General features: G+C 33.2%; 1 protein-coding gene across 5 annotated transcripts in view; it reads left to right on the forward strand.

The window, feature by feature from the left end:
- The window catches only part of Dmxl1 (Dmx like 1), a 135,517-nt gene that overhangs the window by 82,442 nt on the left and 33,182 nt on the right, over positions 1 to 19,893 (forward strand). For 2 of the 5 annotated variants that reach the window (XM_051200966.1, XM_051200968.1), the window contains exons 26-33: positions 562 to 638; positions 3,471 to 3,598; positions 4,143 to 4,373; positions 4,735 to 4,848; positions 12,970 to 13,127; positions 15,947 to 16,086; positions 18,126 to 18,211; positions 19,129 to 19,330. In XM_051200966.1, coding sequence (XP_051056923.1) covers positions 562 to 638; positions 3,471 to 3,598; positions 4,143 to 4,373; positions 4,735 to 4,848; positions 12,970 to 13,127; positions 15,947 to 16,086; positions 18,126 to 18,211; positions 19,129 to 19,330 — 1,136 coding nt within the window. The remainder of the gene's footprint in view (positions 1 to 561; positions 639 to 3,470; positions 3,599 to 4,142; positions 4,374 to 4,734; positions 4,849 to 12,969; positions 13,128 to 15,946; positions 16,087 to 18,125; positions 18,212 to 19,128; positions 19,331 to 19,893) is intronic. The other 3 variants (XM_051200969.1, XM_051200970.1, XM_051200967.1) reach the window with 2 other exon arrangements.

The following is a 19,893-nucleotide window of genomic DNA, read 5'->3' on the forward strand; positions in this document are numbered from 1 at the left end:
TTCTAATCCCAGCACTAGAGAGGAATATAAGATGGGAGGAGACAGGAGTCAGTCAGTCTGCCCCTTTTGGACTGAACCTTGGTAGAGGTAAGAACTCTCTAATGGTTTGCTGCTTTGCTTTTCTGATCTTCAGTTTGAACCTCAATATCTGTCTCTGAGTTTTTATTATTCATACTACAACTGCCTTTCTTATTTTTCCTTTCTCTAAAGTTTCATTCTCAGTTAACTGTAATGTATGCTAGCATTTTCTTTGCTGACCTGTCATAAGTGAACTGTCATTTATTACAATTACTTATTCATATTGTGTTTAAGAAAAGGCAAACTGTATTTTGAAGGGTAATAGTTATGTGGTTTGTAATATCTGCCAGAGAACTCTTTTTGCCTTTTCTTTAACATTTCCATAGAGTGACTTCCTGTGGGTAGAAATTGTTCTTAGGGGGACAAAAAGAAGAAAATAGCCTACAGAGGCAGAAAACTTTTCATTTCCTTTCTGGCAAAATTATAACTAAAAAAATTTACTTAAAGTAATTGTGTGTGTGTGTGTGTTTTTTTTTCTTTCAGGTATATGTAATGCATACTTTAGCAGCTTCACTTTCTGCTTGTATTTATCAGTGCCTTTGTGGTAGTCATAACTACAGGTAAATATCTTCTTGTGAAATTTAAGATCACTTTCAGTAAACAGTGAGGTTCCTGTCTATACATTAATAATTCAAAATCATACATAACATTCCTTTCAGTAAATACACAAAGCACATGACTAAGATGTTGAATATTTTTTCATATATCTATGAAATTTCAGCTTATACGTTTATGACAGAGAACACCTAAGCTAACCCTTGTACCTTACTTACCTGCCCATAGTTGATCACTACCATCTTGCTAAATATTATATAGATACTGAGAAATTAAAAACGAGTAAAATAATCTTTGTTTAAGATCATTTTGGTTAAAAACTAGACTAATGGGTGATAATATAATAAAATAAAAGTTCTATAATTTGGTATCTAACAAAAATCCTTAGGCACATAGGCAAAGGAGTGACAGATACTGAATTGAGAAATTTTTACAGATTTTCTATTTAGGAATTTTCTCTTGAAATCCTATATTCAGTATAATTTGTTAAAAGCCTAAACATTGACATTCTATTGTATAGCTTTAGTTCTTGGAGATAGTCTGACATTATTTCTCTAAGCATTATCTGTCTTCTATTTCTTACTCTTTGACACAGATACTAGAACTCTATGTCCATTTTTTTTTTTTTTCACTTCATGCATTGTTTGTCTATTGGTTTCATTTCCAGGCAAATCCCCATTTTATTTTCTATATCTTGGTGCATTCTTCTGCAATATATACTATTTTCCTCTCTGGGTGGAGTTTATACTTTAGAAATTTTTTGACTTTTTTCTTTTCATTGAAAATAGATTCTTTTTCATAAAATATGCTGTGATTACAGTTTCCTCACCCTCCTTTCAGTTCTACCCCACCCCACCTTTATCCAGATCTACTTCCTTTCTGTCTCATTAGAAAAGAGCAAAGCAAAACATAAAATAAAATCCAAGAAATTATTTTAAGACAGCAATTTGGTTAAGTTTATACATACTGATTGTTCATATTTATTCAGTACAGTTTGTATCACACTGTATACAATGTCTAGTGATCAAAAGTGGATATTGTAGTATTTATTATTCTTTATGATAAGATTCAAAATCCTGTCATAGGTATTTTGAAATAGCACAGTATTAACAGTAGCCACTGTGCTGTGCTATAGAACATTAGACATTATTCCTTCTATCTAACTGAAGTTCTGTATTTGTTACATAGCCTCTCTGCTTTACCCTCCTTTTCTTAGTTTCTGGTAACCACTATTGTACTCAACTGCTTCCATGAGATAACTTTTATAGAATCCGTATATGTGAGAAAAATGGCAGTGTTTTTCCTCCTGTGCCTAGCTTGTTTCATTTAATATGATGTCCTTAGAATTCATCCATTTTGACACAAATGAAGGATTATTGATCTTTAATTTTGAATTCGAGTTGATTAAAAACCAGGCCATAGATAATTCTTGCCTGGAGTATTTTTTCAACACCAGGTCAGTCAGTGATAGGAACAGAAGGTTAACAGGATTGGGAACTCTGTGTTTTTTTTTTGTTTTGTTTTGTTTTGTTTTTTGTTTTTTGTTTTTTTTTTTGTTTTGTTTTGTTTTTTTAAGACCTGTCCCTATTTCCAGGTAGTAATAGTAATACTTCCTGCTACCCATTAAAACTAGAGTGGCCTTTTATATCTAAATCTTTCTGTTACCTTAGTTGACAAATCAAGATTTTAGAACAATTGAGGATATATATATATATATATATATATATATATATATATATATCTCCTACACCCAAGGCTCACAGAAAATCATGAAAGAAGAGGGAGATAGAGATAGAGAGCCAGGATTCCTGCTTCAAGTCATTCAAGGTAATGACTTCTAGACCTGGAAAGTAGGTAAGAGCCATGAAATCTCAGCACTGTGGCTGCCTAAACAGCATAGAGAGGGGAAACTTTTTATGGCCCCACCTGTAGATTAAGAGCTAAAAGGCAGTCAGTGGCTGCTGAGATAGGGAGCATGAGTGAGTTTTCTCCAGGGAACAAACCTCTCGATGGGTTACCAGTCCCAACTGATCACCCACATGAACAGATAAGCATTTCTAAATGGACTCAGTAGGTTGTATGTGTGTACACACGCACACTCATACACATGCACACAAGTACACATAACAATAATAAGTCACCAATTTGAAAAAGAACAAGAGGGACACAAGAAGAGTTGAGTAAGAAGAGAGAATAATGATATAAGCAATACTCATGAAAGAATTCTCAAAACACAAGTTGTGTAGAACTTAGAGACTAGTACATGAGGTTAACCTATTTCCTTAGCTTCACAAGAGGATCAATACCTACCCAAGTTTGTAATGAAGTGACTCCATACCTAATTGTGTCATAGCTTTTCCTACCTAGTTGATACACATTTCTTAATTATCTAGTGGCTGGGAGTTCTCAACTAGTTTCTGGCTTTCCTTCAGAGAGACTCAATCCACTGATAGATGTTTATGTTACAACTGTAGATGGAAGGAAATTGAATCTATACCCACTTCATTTTCAATCAAATAGCTTTATTTTAAACTCATACATATAAGATTGCTTCTTGTGGCCCTAAATAATGTGGGTATTTTTGTAATGTATTCTTCATATTTCACTAAATATACTAGATACTTGTCAAATTTGTTTTAGCTTAGAATATGTATATTTACACTTTAAAGAATACTATATTAATGTAATATAGCACCATAGAACATATAACTTAGAAATAGAAACAATATAATTTATAAACAAAAATTTCTGTTTAAGGTAACTTAGAAATTGTATGTAAGAGTGAGCATATTACATATGGAATTCACCTTAGGTTTAAATATTGTTTCCTTTCTTAGTTCATTTCAAACAAATCAGTTTACTGGAATGGTGTATCAGACAGTACTGCTTGCCCATCGACATTCTTTGAGAACAGGAAGTTTAGATGAATCAGTAACTCCCAACACATCACCAGCTCAATGGCCAGGTATAAGTAATTTACATATATGAGGGTTTTTTTTTTTTTTTTTTTTTTTTTTTTTGGCCTTATTTGAAATGTTAAATGGTAAAAAGCAGATTTGGCTTAGATCATTGTTAATATTGTTAGATTTGGCATCATTGCAAATTCAATGCAATTCTTTGGTTACATTTTAATTCAGCCACAAAAAGCCCTTGTTACACAAGACATTAGTAAATATTTCCTTGATCACTATAATAAAGTAGCTCATTATATTAAATTGTTTCTTAAACAATTTAAAATATTTTATCAAAATATGTATGCCATTAACATTTTAACTATGAAATTTGACATAAGCTTTACTTTTCAGTTTATCTAAATATTTCAACAATTACTCTTAAACCATAATAACCTACTGGTTATGAATCCAGGTGAGGGGGGAGATTACTTAATGCTGATTGAGTAAATTTTTTTTTAAAATGTAGAAAATGTATTTAATTTTTAACTTTAAAAGGTTTTTGTTGTTGTTGTTAATTGCAGGTTTTATTTGTTTATTTTTTTTGTTTGGTCCTAGGAATAAGTTGTCTAATTCAGCTTTTGAATTCTTCTGGTGAAGAAGCCCAATCAGGACTTACAGTCTTGCTTTGTGAAATTCTCACTGCAGTGTATCTTAGTCTGTTCATTCATGGGTTGGCAACACATTGTAGTAATGAACTATTTCGGATTGTAGCCCACCCCCTAAATGAAAATATGTGGTCTGCAGTATTTGGTGGAGGAGTACAGATGCACTCAAAAGCCTCATCTGGTGAGTTTTTAACTGGCTCTCCATCCTTCCTCTCCTCTCTCCTTTCTCTCTTCTTCCTCTCATTTTTTTCTTTAAATAAAGCTTTATTCATCTGGATAACTTTATTAACTGTAATTATGTTTTGATTTAGTGTCAGAAAACTCTTGTTATACAAGACCATCAACAAAGAATAATGTAGTAGAAAGTAAAGTGTTAAAGCTTTTCGTGCAGTTTTCAATCTTTAAGGTTCTCCTGCACTGATGATTAAACTATTTAATGTACTTGAATTTGTCTCTTAGTATTAAAATCTTCGTTTCTTTTGAAACTGTCACTTTGGTTTTTGTTCTTCCAAATACAGATTTTTCTCTTTTTTCTTTGGCAGGAAGGCACTATGCTATGCCTAGCCCTCACCAGGTAGTCGTATTCTCCATGGAATGTGTGGGCTTTTCCAAAGCTCTTTCAGCCATCAGTTCTCATAGCCCTCCCACTCTTGCAGGCAAGATCTTAGTTTTAGAAATAGGCTTTTACAATTTAGCTTGCTTTGTGGTGTTGTGGAAGGGTTTCATAGGGTGGGAGAGTTTGTTTTGTTTGGCTTTTAAGAAAAATTGACAGATTTCTTTTACTCAAGCCATATTTGTGATTTAAAACAATAATTAGCATTTTAGAAGACTTTTTGCTATTCCATTCAAGTTTCAAATACTTGGTTTTGGATATTTTCTGTTCCTTAAATTTTAACATTTCTGATTGTACAAAACCAAAAAAAAAAAAAAAAAAAAAAAAAAAAAAGAGAGAGAGAGAAAGAAAGAAAGAAAGAAAAAGTGGTTGCTAGTGCTGATCATAGAAAATCACAGTATGGCTTGAAATGATTGAAAAAGCATTTTCCAGGAGGCTGCTTTATGATTTGCATATTATGACTGGCAATTAGAGATTTTGGATTTCTAAGTGTTTTTAATACTATGAAAAGTAATTTTTAAGTAATTGTATCCTTTCATTTCTGATGTTAAAGCTACATGTATTGTATTTAAATAAAATTAAAACAACCCACCTTTTCAACTTGAAAATAATTTTCATAATGTCTTCTAAACCTCTTTTTCTGATTTATTAACATACATAATAGTATTGGTTTTCTAGTTTTGTGGATTAACTGGAGTAAATGTAGGGCTTAATTTATACTGGAAAGCCTGTTACTAAACTAATATTAATTTTATTACTAAAATATATAAATTTAAATACTCAAAATATTGGAAACATTATTTTAAATTTTTTTATTTTGATTTTTTGAGACAGGATTTCTTTCTCTGTGTAGCTTTGCATACCAGGCTAGCCACAAACTCACAGAGATCCACCTGCCTCTGCCTCCCAAGTGCTGGGATTAAAGGCATTCACCGCCACCACCCAGCATCACAATGGGTTTTAAAGTTACTTCTTATGATATATTTCTTTCAATTAAAAAAAGAAAGACTATGAAATTCATCTTGACTATATTTTTCATATATCTTAGTTCAAGAAAAAAATTTCAAACCTTAACATTAGATTCAAAGGTAATTGAGTTAATGATTAAATTAATAATTGGTAAATTAATTTTGGCTCAATGTTTTAAATTTTAATATATTATTTAAGAATTATTTAAATTTAATTATTTTTAAGGGATGAGTTTTGCTAAACAATGTTCATATATGGTTTAAGATGCAAGGGTTATTATTATCCTTATCTTCGCTTCGACTCTTTGATGGTGAAAATTGAGCTCAGAGCCATGTGCATGTTAGGCAAGCTTCTGCCACTGAGCCAAATCACTGGCCCCAGTTCCACATGTCTGTGCTCAGCACAGATAAATATGAAGAGCCTTACTCAAAGGTCAGGTTAATTCTTACTTACACACTAAAATTTACTGCTTGTTGGCAAAAATATTCTTGTGTAGTTGTAAGGATCTTAATAAATGGTAATCCTAATCATTTTCCCCAATAATAGAAAATAACCAAATAACAAAAAATTATCTGTATGTTTACCCTTTTGGGTTGGGAACAGGCTAGTCAAATAAAATAATGATTTGTGGTAAGGCTAGATATAAATACATGCAACTTAGGCTTGTCTGTCTTTGAGAACTCAGAAACTGTTCTGGATATAGTCACGGAAGTGCACCAAGTATACTTACAGGAACTATGAACGATGTGATTTACAGGGACTATAAATTACATCATTTGTCAGTTGATGAAGAGAAAGGCTTTTGGTTCCAACACTAATGTAGTTTGAAAGAGAACAGGAATAAAAAGAGAAGTCAAGGGAGAGGAGAGAGACTTAAGGGGGAAAGTGAAGCAATGGATAGCAAAGTATTGGCAATCAGAAACAGCCAATCTTGTGAAGCAAATAATCTTAAAGTCCAGGAGAAAAATCTGAGGACCAAAAAACTGTCAGGATAAAATACCAGAATGACAGTTGGTAGTGTGAAATGAAACTCTGAAGTTCTTGGTTTTAAGACACATTATTGTATTCTTAAAGCACACTATTACAGACAGAAGTCTGAGTAATTTGAGGTGAAAATAAGGAATTTTTTTCCTGTTGCTGTGATAAAAAACCCTGATACAAGCAACTTGAGGAAATGTTTAGCTCATGGTTCAAGGCTGGAGGAAGTTGAAGCTGCTGGTCATGTCGTTTCTGCACTTAAGAGGTAAAGAGCAGTGAATGTCTGCTACTTCTCAGCTCCCTTTTCTCTACTTACATAATCCAGGACACCAGCCAGGAAGTGGCACTACCCATAATAGCACCTCAGTCAATATGAGGTAATCCCCACAAACGTTCCAAAGACCAGTCTTCGGGTGATTCCAGATACTGTCAAGTTGACAGCATTAATCATCATAGGGATAAAGAAAGGTATCTCAGAAAGTTGATATAAATTCAATCAGCATGAAAATATGTGTATTTTAAGTTTTTAAATTTAGGCAAATGAAAATTGAGTAGTCTAGAGTATTTTGTTTTCCTAATTAATCAGTATCTAAGTACTATGTACTGAAAATGAAGTACTTATTTGAAACCCCTAAATACATGTTTTCTAAGAAGTGTTTTCAGATTTAGTGCTAGGAAAGGCATTTGAAAGTTGGTAATTGTATTTCTTACTCTGGTTTAAATTCACCTCTTAAGTATTTTGAAATAATTGTATTATGAACTCAATTAAGGTTTTTTTTCTGCATGTCTCATAAACTTTGTTGCAATCATTTTCTGATTATTATAGTATTGTTTTTATCACTGTACTAAAACACTCTGACCAAAAGAAACTTGGGACAAGAAGGGTTCATTTGGCATGTACTTCCAATCCATTATTAGAGAAATTCAAGGCAGGGACCTGGAGGCAAGAGCCATGAAGGAACTCTGCTTCCTAGATGTTTCCTGGCTCATGGTCAGCTAGCTAAGTTTCTTATGTAGCCCCCTGTAGCCACCTGACTAGGAATGACAGCTGAGGATTCTTAGCCAAAAAGTTAATAATAAAAATGACTTACTAATTTAAATGTTAATAATATTTCTTTGTGAATTATGTATCACATGAAAATTTTGATATTTACAATTGTAGTAAATTATATGTGTTCAAGGTATATTTATTTTGTGATAAATGTTAAAGTTGAAAATTAGCAAGAACAATTTTTAAAATTATTATTTTTCTGTAAACAATTAGAAATCCATACTTTTGCTTCTTGCATTATAATTTTTTATAATTAATATTTAGAATTTTGCATCTTGTGAGAAAATTTGCAATAAAACTTGTGAATTTTGTCTTCTCTTAATATCGCCTAGTTATAGAATGAAATATAAAATGAGTATTTTACTTGTGGTAAGCATGTCCTATTTTTTTTATGAAACTGCTAATGATAGATAAAAATGATAGATATTTTGAAGACATTTAATATTCTCTCTGGTCTTGTATTATTTATGCTAACTATAGATCAGAAAGTTCAAATCATTTGTATATATAGAACTTGTGTGAAACCTCAGTGTTTTATTAGTGACTGTTACATGTTGTTACAATCATCACTTTAGTAGAATAACACTTTTTACCAGAAGAGGCAAGTATATTTAACATAAACGTCAGTGACTAAACACGATTGAACATTGCAAATACTTATCGCTGGTGACTGATTGCTAAGAGCTTCTAAAAGATGGCCAACCATGAAAACAACTCACTTTAAAAGGAAATGTTTGTTAGTCTTAGGTTTTTAGTGAGGGCTATGTCATATCAAGTTTCCCTTTATATTTAAATACCATTTATTTCCTTCTGGGATGGCTTGAAAGAAATGTAAATGTATATTTTTTACAGATAATCTTTTATCTCATTATGAAGGCTGTTCCTTTTTAATATTCAAAGTTAGAAGCCATAAGAAAAAGTAGCACATCATCTGTCTGACCTAGGTATCCTCATTTAGTGGGTAATGTTGTTTAATAAGGTTTTTAATCTAAGCTAATTGCCTTTCTGTAGATCTTTTTCCTGACATTTTTGGCTATTTCAAGTCCTGCAATAAAATGGGTTGGATGTATTTCCAAACTGTCCAAACTGTGGCATGTGTAATAATTTAGAGTTACTATTTCAGTACAGTGATCATAGATCTTTTGTATATAAAACACTGTTTGCAGAACATACATGAATCACCAGCCTTAGCCCTGTGTGCTCATGTACATAAAGCACTAAAGCTTGTTTTCTTCCTCCTCCAGCCACTTTCCTTCTTCCCTCTCCTCTTTCTTTTCCTCTCTTCCTACCCGTCTCAATGCTCCCCTCCCCTTATTTTCTGTCTCTTTTCCATGCTTTTTCTTCCCTCTAGCTCTTCCCTTATCCTTCTCTCCCCTTATTTTACCAAAAAAGTCTAAATATTTCTTGCTATCTTGTAGTGACTCATTTTGCACATCAACTAACTTGGAATCTTCTTTGGTATAGGATTTGGAGAAAAAAAAATTGCTACTACTTAGTCAAATATTTATTTGTTTAAGACAGTGTCTCGCTATATAGTGCTGACTGGCCTGGAATTCATTTGTATATCATGCTGGTCTTAAACTCAGAGATCTGCTTGCCTCGGCCTCCAAAGATCTGGAACTAAAGCTGTGTATCACTATCTCTAGTTCATAATTTATTTTTATGAATACTTACAGAAAAACAATAAAGTAGTATATGAGGTAACGATTCTCAGAGGACCTTGAGAGTTAAGTGTTGTTATATCTGCATAGTATCGTGTCAGTTTTTGAAAATTATCAATCTTATTTAAGAAAAATCTTTATTTAACTCATTGCTTCTTTAGTATTTTCCATTTTGGACTCTGAAGTTTTATTTGTAGATTTCAGGTAGGTTTGTATCTAAAGTACCCTTTGTGGTATGCATGCATCTAAGACCCTTAGCCTGAATTGTCTTGCTAAAACCAGAAATGGATTTGGGATTTATTTTTTATTGAACTGAAATGCTTTTCTTTTCCATATCTGTTTTTCTTTCCATATAAACTATTTTAAGTCATCAGTTAAGTAATTTACCCTTTCCCCCTGCCTTTTAGTACTAAGTTTTAAAGTCCCCCATTATGAATTTTATTTACTCTTTGGCATTCTTTGTAGGAGCCCCAAAGATAAGTGGACTTTCAGTAGGAAAGGAGGAAATGAAATAGTTCTGCTGATTGTATTAAGATCTTAAAGAAGTAATGTTGAAAGCGTGGTTACAAAATACTAGGTTTGTCATTTGTGCTTTAAAATGGTAAGCTAGGGATGGAGAGGTAGCTCAGTAAGTAAAGTGCTTGCTGTGCAAATTGAAAGACTGGGTTTCTAGAACCCACATAAAAAGCCAGGCATTGTGGCTCATGCCTGTGATCCCAGCATTGGGGATGGGGAGGTGAGAACTGGTAGATCCTGGGGGCTTACAGGCCAGTTAACTAAACTATTGGTGATTCCAGGCCGGTGGCAGACACTGATTCACATAACAAGGTAGGTGACATTATTGAGAAATGACACTTGAAGCTGTACTCTGGCTTCCTCATGCATGTGCAAATATGTGCATACATACCATGAATAACCATCACACAAGCACTCGCGCGTGCGCGCACACACACACACACACACACACACACACACACACACACACACACACACACGAAAAATGGTGTGGTAAATGTTAAGTAAACTTATTAGCTTTTGATGTCTTATTTTTTATTTTTTGTTTTATACATGCTACCTAAGACCATTTTTATGCATGTATATAATGTACTTGGAGCTGATTCAGTCCCCCTCATACATATTATACTTCCCCTTCTCATTTCTGCCCCTTGGTTGATTTGTTAATTTGTTTTTAACACAGTAATATCTTCATGTTAGCAGATCTGTTAATACTAGAGAAAGCAGTGTTTCCTTTATTATTTCTCTTACAGAAAGCAGTGTTTTCTTTATTATTTCTCTAGTTTCACATTCCCATGCCTTGCATTAGGAGTGACCTCATACATGTTTCTTCATTTCTGTTTGATTTCTTTTGGGAGTGACTGACATTTCTAAATGTCCATAATACAGAATGTGCTGAGGGTCAGATTAGGATTTTCAAGGAAAGGAAGGGATACTTGTCTGTGAAATCTATTTTGACGTGGATACCTATTAGTGAGTCAAAGCAAATAAGAACTATGTTTTTAAAATGTATGTCTTTTCTTGATTCTGTCAGGCTTTCCCCCATGCATACCTTTGTTTTTTTCTTATTAATTAAATGTATTTATTTATTTTACATCTTGACTGCAGCTTCCTCTCTCTCTTCCTATTCTCTTCTGCCCATCCCCCCACCCACCCTTCCTCAGTTTCTGTTCAGAAAGGGGCAGGCCTCCCATTGGTATCAACAAAGCATGGCATATCAAATTGAGGTAGGACTGAACTCCACACTTTACATTAAGGCTGCTCAAGGCAACCCAGTATAAAGAATAGATTCCCAAAAGCCAGCCAAAGTGTTAGGGACAGCTCCTGCTCCCATTGTCAGTAGTTCCACAAGAAGACCAAGCTACATAACTGTCACTCATATGTAAAGGACCTAGGTTGGTCCCATGTAATCTCCTTAGCTATTGGTTCAGACTCTGTGAGCTCCTGTGAGCCCAGGTTAGTTGTTTCTATGGGTTCCCTGTGATGTACTTGAACCCCCTGGCTTGTACAATCCTCCCTCACTTCAGCAGAGTTTACTGAGCTTGGCCCAATGCTTCACAATAGATCTCTGCATCTTGCCTTTGTGTTTTATTAGCCACATTTTATCCTCCCCATTTCTCTTAGATAATTCATTAAATACGTCCATTTTCTATTCCATTTAATTTTAGAACGTGTGTTAATATGTGCAATATGTATATTGGAAATTCCATTGTTGATCATCAGATGTTAATAAAAGCAAAAGTTTATACAGATTTAAATGTGTTCATTTAATCATTTAGTTGACGAAGTAACTGTTGAACTGCTATTACATAATATCTTAGAACATGAATATGTCATTCATTTTTTTTCCCAAAATCACATAGTTACTACGTTAAACTTAGGTTATTGTTGCTTGATATATTGCATGTGCATGTTGTACTTTGAAGTTGAATAGTTCCAAATGATAAACCAAAATTGTAATTAAGGCACAAATACCTATATCACTTTGGAAGGTAAGTAAATCTCATTTGGAACCACTGAAGGCAAATATTGTTGTGTCATAATCTGAATATTGTTTGCTTATTAGGTCATGCTTATGTCTACAGGATCCTTGTTTGTCTAAAATTGATAATGTGTCTTCTGACTTAGTATTGATTGAACATTTTTATAGCCTGTGGATATGTAGTTAAGTGATGCTTTAATTGCATGGCATGTGCAAGGCGCTGACTTTGATCGTTTGTACCATAAAATCTTTTAAATCAAGCTCCCACATAAGTTTTGCTTCTCAGATACTACTGTTTTTAGTTTTCTAGGGTAAATACTGAGAGAATACTATAATTTTAGAGATTTTTAGACAGTAAGATAAAGTCTGGGTTTTCTCTTTTGTGTGTAATTCTAAATGACTAGAAAGACCATCTCTAACCCATTTTTCAAGTTTTAATAAATGCAATTTATTATGGAAATCAAAATATTAAACATTTTCTAATAAAATAATTTTAAATGTATAATGAGAGATTGTTACTAAATGAAGGATATGAAGTGTGACATTATTTTTAATTCATATTGATATTGTGTCGTCTTTTTTTTTTTTTCCAAGTGCTTATTGGGGTAGCTTACTGGTAAAATCTGTGCTTAACCTACAGAAATCCCTAGATTGAATCACCAGCAAACCTCTTCACCTTAAAAAACACAAAATAGAAGCATATGGAAAATTTCTATCATAATCCTAAGTAAATTGTAGAATTTTTTTTGTAGGAAGCTACAACATCTGTTATACTCTACATCCAACATATAAATTGGCATTCAAATAATTATGAACAAGTTAAAGCAGTAGTTGCTTTACAAAGTGATTTTTACTCCTTTTCCTGCCTGCTTTTTCAACTGCTCTTTATTTTTATAGTCATATTTATGTCTGTGTGTTATTTGTAGTTATCTTTAACTTTTATGTGAAGATGGCAATTGGACATAGTACTTTAATAATAATTTGTTTTCTTCTTTGTTTCTTTACTAGTTGAAGGAGAAAAACAAAATAAACACTTTAGTCCATCAAAAGTATCTTGCAGAGAGTCTTCCCCCATAGCCTCTTCCTCAGTAAATCAGGAGTCACTGACTGTCAAAGAGAAGTTCATCCCACCCGAGTTAAGTATCTGGGACTACTTCATAGCCAAGGTAATGAGACATTGATGCACATAACAGTATTTATGTAGTCAAATAGGAGCAAGTGGTCTTAACTGATTAACTTTGGCACTTGTAAATACTTTCTTTTATTATTGTTAGTTCTTATGCTTACTTAATAACCAACCTAATAACTGAGCTGTCTTCCTGCCTCTAACTGTACATATTTTTAGAAACTATTTTTAACACATTAAAATCAACATAAAATTGTTTTTAATTAATTGATTTTTATTTAAATTTTGTTAAAAACAATTTTATTTTACACACCAATCCCAGTACCTCTCCCTCCTGTTCTCCCACTCCCCTCACCATCTCCCCATCCCACCCCCATCCACTCCTCAGAGAGAGTGAGGCCTCCCATGAGGTATCATCATTCACTAGGGATAAATACTAGTTTCACGGGTCTCCATATAATGTGCAGTCAGTTACAGTGGAGTGAGAAACAAGTGAAGAAATTTTTAATGGCTCTATTAAAACATGTGAGAGACTAGAGAGATGGTTCATTGGATAAGAATGTTTACTGCTTATGGTGATTTGAATGAAATGGTTTCCATAGGTTCATAAGGAGTGGCAGTATTTGAAAGGATAAGTTCATGTGGCCTTGTTGTAGGAAATGTGTCACTGGGGGTGGACTTTGAGGTTTCAGAGTTTCAAGTCAGGCTCAGTGTTGCTTTTCCTGCTGCCTATTCATCCAGATGTAGAACTCTCAGCTACTATTCCAGCACCATGCCTGCCTCCATGCTACTACTCTATGACAATAATGAACTAAATTTCTGTACCTGTAAGCCAGACCCAATTAAATGTTTTCCTTTATGAGTTGCCATGGTCATGGTGTTTATTCACAGCAGTACAATACTAAGACACTGCTGTTCCAGAGGACCTAAATTTGATTCCCAGCATCCATTGTCAGTGAGGTTACCACCTGTAACTCCAGCTTCAGGGAATGTGGCACTCTTTTCTGACCTCTAGAGGCACCTGCACACATGTGGCATATCCACCTATAGATATACACACACATACATTGTGTTAATGTTCTATTGCCGTGAAGAGACACCATGACCACAGCAACTCTTACAAAAGAAAGTGTTTAATTGGGCCCTGCTTACAGTTTCAGAGGTGTCGTTCTTATCATCATGGCAGGGAGGAAGGCTGCATGGAGGCAGACATGCAGTTGTCATTGAGAGCTCTAAATCCATATCTGCAGGCAACAGGAAGAGAGCCACTGGCTCTAATGTGGGCCTTTAAAACCACAAAGCCCACCCCCAGTGATGCACTTCTTCCAACAAGGCCACACCTCCTAATCATGACTAAACTTGAAATGTATGAGCCTATGGGGCCATTCATATTCTAACTACCACACACATTAAAAAAAAAAATCTTTCTTTTGAAGGAGTGTTTTTTTGTTTGTTTTGTTATTTTTTTATGAATTAGTGAATGAATGAAAAAATTCTCTTGTCCTTCAGGGCTCTGTAAGCCCAAGGACCAGAATATGAATTCTCTTAATTCACCTAAGAACCAGGCATATGGTGATGCACATCTGTAACTATATAATCTGAAACAGCTGATCCCAGGATCTTTTCGCCAGCCAGTCTATGTGAAATCATGGGCTGTAGATTCAGTGAGAGGCCCTGTCTCAAAAACTAAGGTGGAAAGAGATGAGCAAAACACCCAACAGTGCCCTTGCCTCCACACATGCATGTCTACATAGATATACCCACAAAATGTTTTTTTAAGCCGCAAGAAAACAGTTTCATAAGAAGTCTTTAACTTCATGCTTACTATTTCAATTATGGATCCTAATGACTAAGGTTATACATTTTACTTTTAGAATCTACTGATGCTTAGAATTTGTTAATGTAGCATAGCACATTTTTCTCAGCTGGTTTATCATTTGTTTTGACAGTTGCTTTTAAAAGTCATATAACCTTTCTATTTTTCTTCCTAGGTATTAAAATTTTTTTATTTTTTATTTTTAGAATTATGCTCAAATGGCCAGTGTTTCGGTCCTGCAGTATTCTACGGAGCAAGGGCTGTCTTTCTTCTGCTTTTTTTATGTTAATTGCCAGATCCTTCACATTTTCAACTTTTGGATGTTTTCTATACTGCCTTATTGTAATTAATTAGCTTCTAAATAATCTCTGGTTCTAGTCCTGCTGGCCTGTTAAGCTGTATGCTTCAGATAATGAAGGAAATTTGTCTCTTTCTACTTTATTTGGCCTTCATTTTTGGAGAATTGTTTTCTCTATATATGAGATTATTGTTTACTCAGACTTTATTAGCTCCATAATTATTGCTAGACTGGTTACATCTTCTCCTTTAGGTTTCACTTAAATGACACTTTTCAATGTGCTCTTCTTTGGTCATCTTTCACTTTTCTCCATCTTAACTACTTTTTTGTAACATTTAATATATTTGCTTAATCTTACCTAATTTTTTTACTTGCTTGTTTAACTTTACCACCAAAAAAGTAAAACTTTCAGATGACATTGACTGTATTCTTTGATCCTAGTGTGAGGGAGGTTGGAGTAGGAAGATCACAAGACAAAGACACAGCCAGAGCTGTATAGTGAGACCTTGTTAGAAGGATGGGGAGAATTGTGTAACTATTAGATAAATCTCAAGTAGACTTTTGAGGGACATTTTTAATAAATTTCTTGTTGACTGGGTGAATAGATCAAATTATATCAAAGATAAAGTATAGTAAATAATAGTTATTTTATTTACAGTGAAATAACCCACAAATGGAATGAATTATATGTTTAGATGCATCAAATCAGATATTTGGATGATAAGGTATATAATTTTTGTTTCAGCCTTTTCTACCCCCTTCCCAGAGTAGAGCAGAGTATGATTCTGAGGAGAGTCTAGAAAGTGATGATGAGGATGAGGAAGATGACGATACTTTCCCTTCTGATCACCATCTCCAGGAACATTCTAATTCAAATTCATTCAGGTATAGAATATTGTGTTTTAAGCATTTTTTTAAAAATCATGTTGCCCTATATAAATAATATTTTTAAAGTAACATGAAATTAATAATTTACTGAATTCCTTTCATTAGAATAAATTTTCAGTTAATGTTTGATTATCCCTTGGTAAATCATAATAATTGGTAGCATGTCACACAAATGTTTTCATATTATGCTCTGATTTTGGTCCATAAGATATATCTTGTGACTTCAACAACAACAACAACAACAAAAAAAAAAATCAAGTAACTGTTTAGTAGACTTCTACTTCTATTAAAAGCTTTTGTGAGTATAAAAAAAAAAACTTAAGTATTCACTATACTCAACACCACTTTGAATGGTTCACTGGCTTTATATTCATGAATGCTCTTATTCATATGTTGTTTACATAGGAACAGTAATTTATTTTATTAAACATGGCATGTTAATGATGGTTTAATAAAAGTTTGAAAAGAAACAGATTTCTGGAAAGTAACTTCTATTGAAAAATTAAGAGATTTTGCTTACTGGAGGGTTTTTTTTTTCCCCTGCGAATTTAGTTTACTTTTTAAATGTATAAACACATGTATGACTCATAAGGCAAATTGTAATCCAACAATTAAAAAAGCAACCCTTTTAAAATTTAGCCAGACTGGAAATATAGGTCTGCTATAAAGCATTTGTTTTACATGTGTGAAGCCTTGGGTTTAATCCTCAGTGTTAGAAAAAAAGGAAGGGTCAAGGGAAATCTGTCAAAGGACTTGAGTAGGTGTTCCTCAAAAGAAGAAAAGTAAATGACTGATAAACACTGTAAAAATTCTCTCATTAGGGAAATGTTAATGGAAACCACAGTGGGATATTGTCTCAGTCTCAGTAGGGTGGCATCTACAAAAATAACATGATGATAGTATTGGCCAACATAGAGAGAAATTAGAACCTTTGTGTTCTTTTAGTTGAACTGTAAAATTGTACAGCCACTTTGGAAAAATGATAGTTTCTTTAAAACTTAAAAATATAACTATTGTATAATATGGTAATTCTATTTTGGGTAAATACCAAAAGAATTTAACATAGGCATGCAAACATGTGTTTTTACATCCAATTGACAGCAGCATAATGGCCAGTGAATAGAAGAAATCCAATTGTCCTATAAGGTGGCTGAATAAGCAAAATGTGTTATGTACAGAATCATAAAATTACTCTATTTTACAAAGAAATGGAATTCTTACTCATGATACAACATGGGTGAATCTTGAAGACATTATTCAAAGAGAAATAATTCAGTCACAAGTGCTCTACTTTATGAAGTGCATTAGGTAGTCAATTGATAGACACTAAAAGAGAGAAAAGTGCAGTTTTTTTAGCTGTTTTATTCCATTAAAAGTTGTAGAGAATGATGGTGGTGATGGTTCTAAAACAGTGTGAGCATGCTGTTGAGAATGCTAAAATGCTAAACTATGTTGTGCACATTTTGCACAGTTAATGATTTAAAACTAGTACCGTAAGACATAAATGACATATTTAAAATTATAGAGAAGCAGAAATAATTTTAAGTTTTACTATATAAAAATGTAAACTCAGAACCCTCATAGTTCTCATTTCTACTGTTTGCCTTGGCACTTTTAAAGACAGCCATTTTTATTCGTTTCTGTGTCCTTCTGGTTACAGAAATAAATACATCTGTATTATTTCCCCTGCTTACCTACATAGATGGTAACATACATATATACATATGACACCCCTAAGCTTGCTTTTTAATTAATATTGCATACTATAGTTTTAGCAATATTAATACTTCATTTTTACAGTTACCTTAAATTTCCCACCTTCAGAACTATTATTTACTCTCCTGACAGGCATTTTTGTTATTTTAACTGTTGTTTTAGATAATGTTGACATGAATAACTAGTTGTATGTATATATTATTTTGGTCTTACAGATGTATATCTTTGGAGTAATTTCTTGTAGGGAAATTGTGTATTAAAGGTCAGCATCATTTCTAGACCCCTGTGTAAATGTTTAACAGAGAAACTTCTATTTTTAGTTGGTCATTGATGCGATTGGCTATGGTCCAGTTGGTGCTCAGCAATTTGAAGACATTCTATTCCTTTGCAGGTCATGATCTTTCAGGTAATAAACATCTTAATATGAACCAATTCCAATTGTTCAATTGTTATTCTATGTGTATATTCTAAATAAAGAAAAGGTTTAATGAATTTCTATAGTAAAAGATATATTTCTTTCAGGTATAAACCATTTTTAATTTTTCCAATCTACTGTTACCTGTTGTAGAGGGAAATGTTTAAGAAATCAAAGGCCTTGAACTCGCTATTAATTACATTAAGACTATGTCTATACCTGGAACTTAATACTATACCTATAAACCTTCAAACGCAATGATAAGTTTCAAAGTAAGAGAGGGCTGTATATGAAATAAAGTTCTTTGTGCTCTTATGTTAGAATCTTCAGCTGTGAACTGTGTTTATTCATACACTAAAAATACTGAAATACGAACTTAATGGAAAAATTGTTGTGACTGTTGGAATAATAGACAGAGGAAAACTTTATATTCATTCTATTATAATAATTCAGTAATTTTCAGAATTGAAAATCAAGACTGTTACTAGATGTGGATAGATACTCAAAAATATTAAAATTTGAAGGTAGGGTTCCTATCCAAGACTATGAAGGAGTATATATGAAGTAGTGCTCCATTTCATGGTAAGGATTATTGAACCTTATAAACTTTTATTATTTTCATTTTCTAAACAAAAATTTCAAATGACTTTCAGGCCTTTTACAAAGATTAAAGCAATTAATTTTTCTTCCATTAACATTTTCAAAATCTTCAAACATATTTTTCATGTGAAATTAAATTCCAAAACATTACTGTTGAAATAGTTTTAAAGGTTTATGCCATTTTATCTTCAAAATACCAGATTGATTGCCTCATATCCCTACTAAATTTTATTAATATCCCCTGCTTTCTCACAAACATTTTACTATAGGATATATAACCCTGGATCTATTGTGGTTTTCTTTTTTAGAACTGCCTGTTAGTTCACCTCTTTGTCATGCAGTTCTTAAAACTCTTCAGTGTTGGGAACAAGTTCTTCTCCGAAGACTTGAAATCCATGGTGGACCTCCTCAAAACTATATCTCCAGTCATACTTCTGAAGAGAATGTGTCTGCGGGTCCTGCAATACTCCGTCACAAAGCTTTATTAGAACCTACAAACACTCCTTTCAAGTAGGTTTTACTGTGGATGTTGTTCTTTATTGGTGGTAGTGATTTGGGTTTTTTGTTTGTTTGTTTAAGAAGTTTTGCAGAATCAGGTTGTCCTTGTGTATCGTTTAGAGAAGGAAATACTTGCGGTCCATGCTTAACATTCTGTTCTAGGAGCATAACTATGTCTTTGGTGTCAGACAGATTCCCTTTTGGTTTTCAAAGTTTATCAAGCATTTCTGTTGAGGATTCTGATAGTAACTGTTGTAGGCTTTTTAGGATGCATTATCATGACTAGTTAACTGACTTTGCAGAGAGTGAAAGCAGCCACAGAGAATATGCAGCAAAGGAGGCTTGACTGGGCCAGTAAACTTGAGTTTTTGAAAATATACGGGACAAACTAGCTAGATACAGCTTGAGGAGTACATATGGCTTGAGAGTGTACTTTTATTAACTCATACTCTGCAAAAATAAAAAATAAAAATAAAACAACAACAACAATAATAATAATAGCTATTCTGCAACTGTTTTACTATCCATGAAGAGAAAACAATTGGCCTATAAGTAAGTTTATACAATACTTGCTT

This window comes from Phodopus roborovskii, unplaced genomic scaffold (genome assembly GCF_943737965.1).
Source record: "Phodopus roborovskii unplaced genomic scaffold, PHOROB, whole genome shotgun sequence".
NCBI lineage: Eukaryota > Metazoa > Chordata > Mammalia > Rodentia > Cricetidae > Phodopus > Phodopus roborovskii.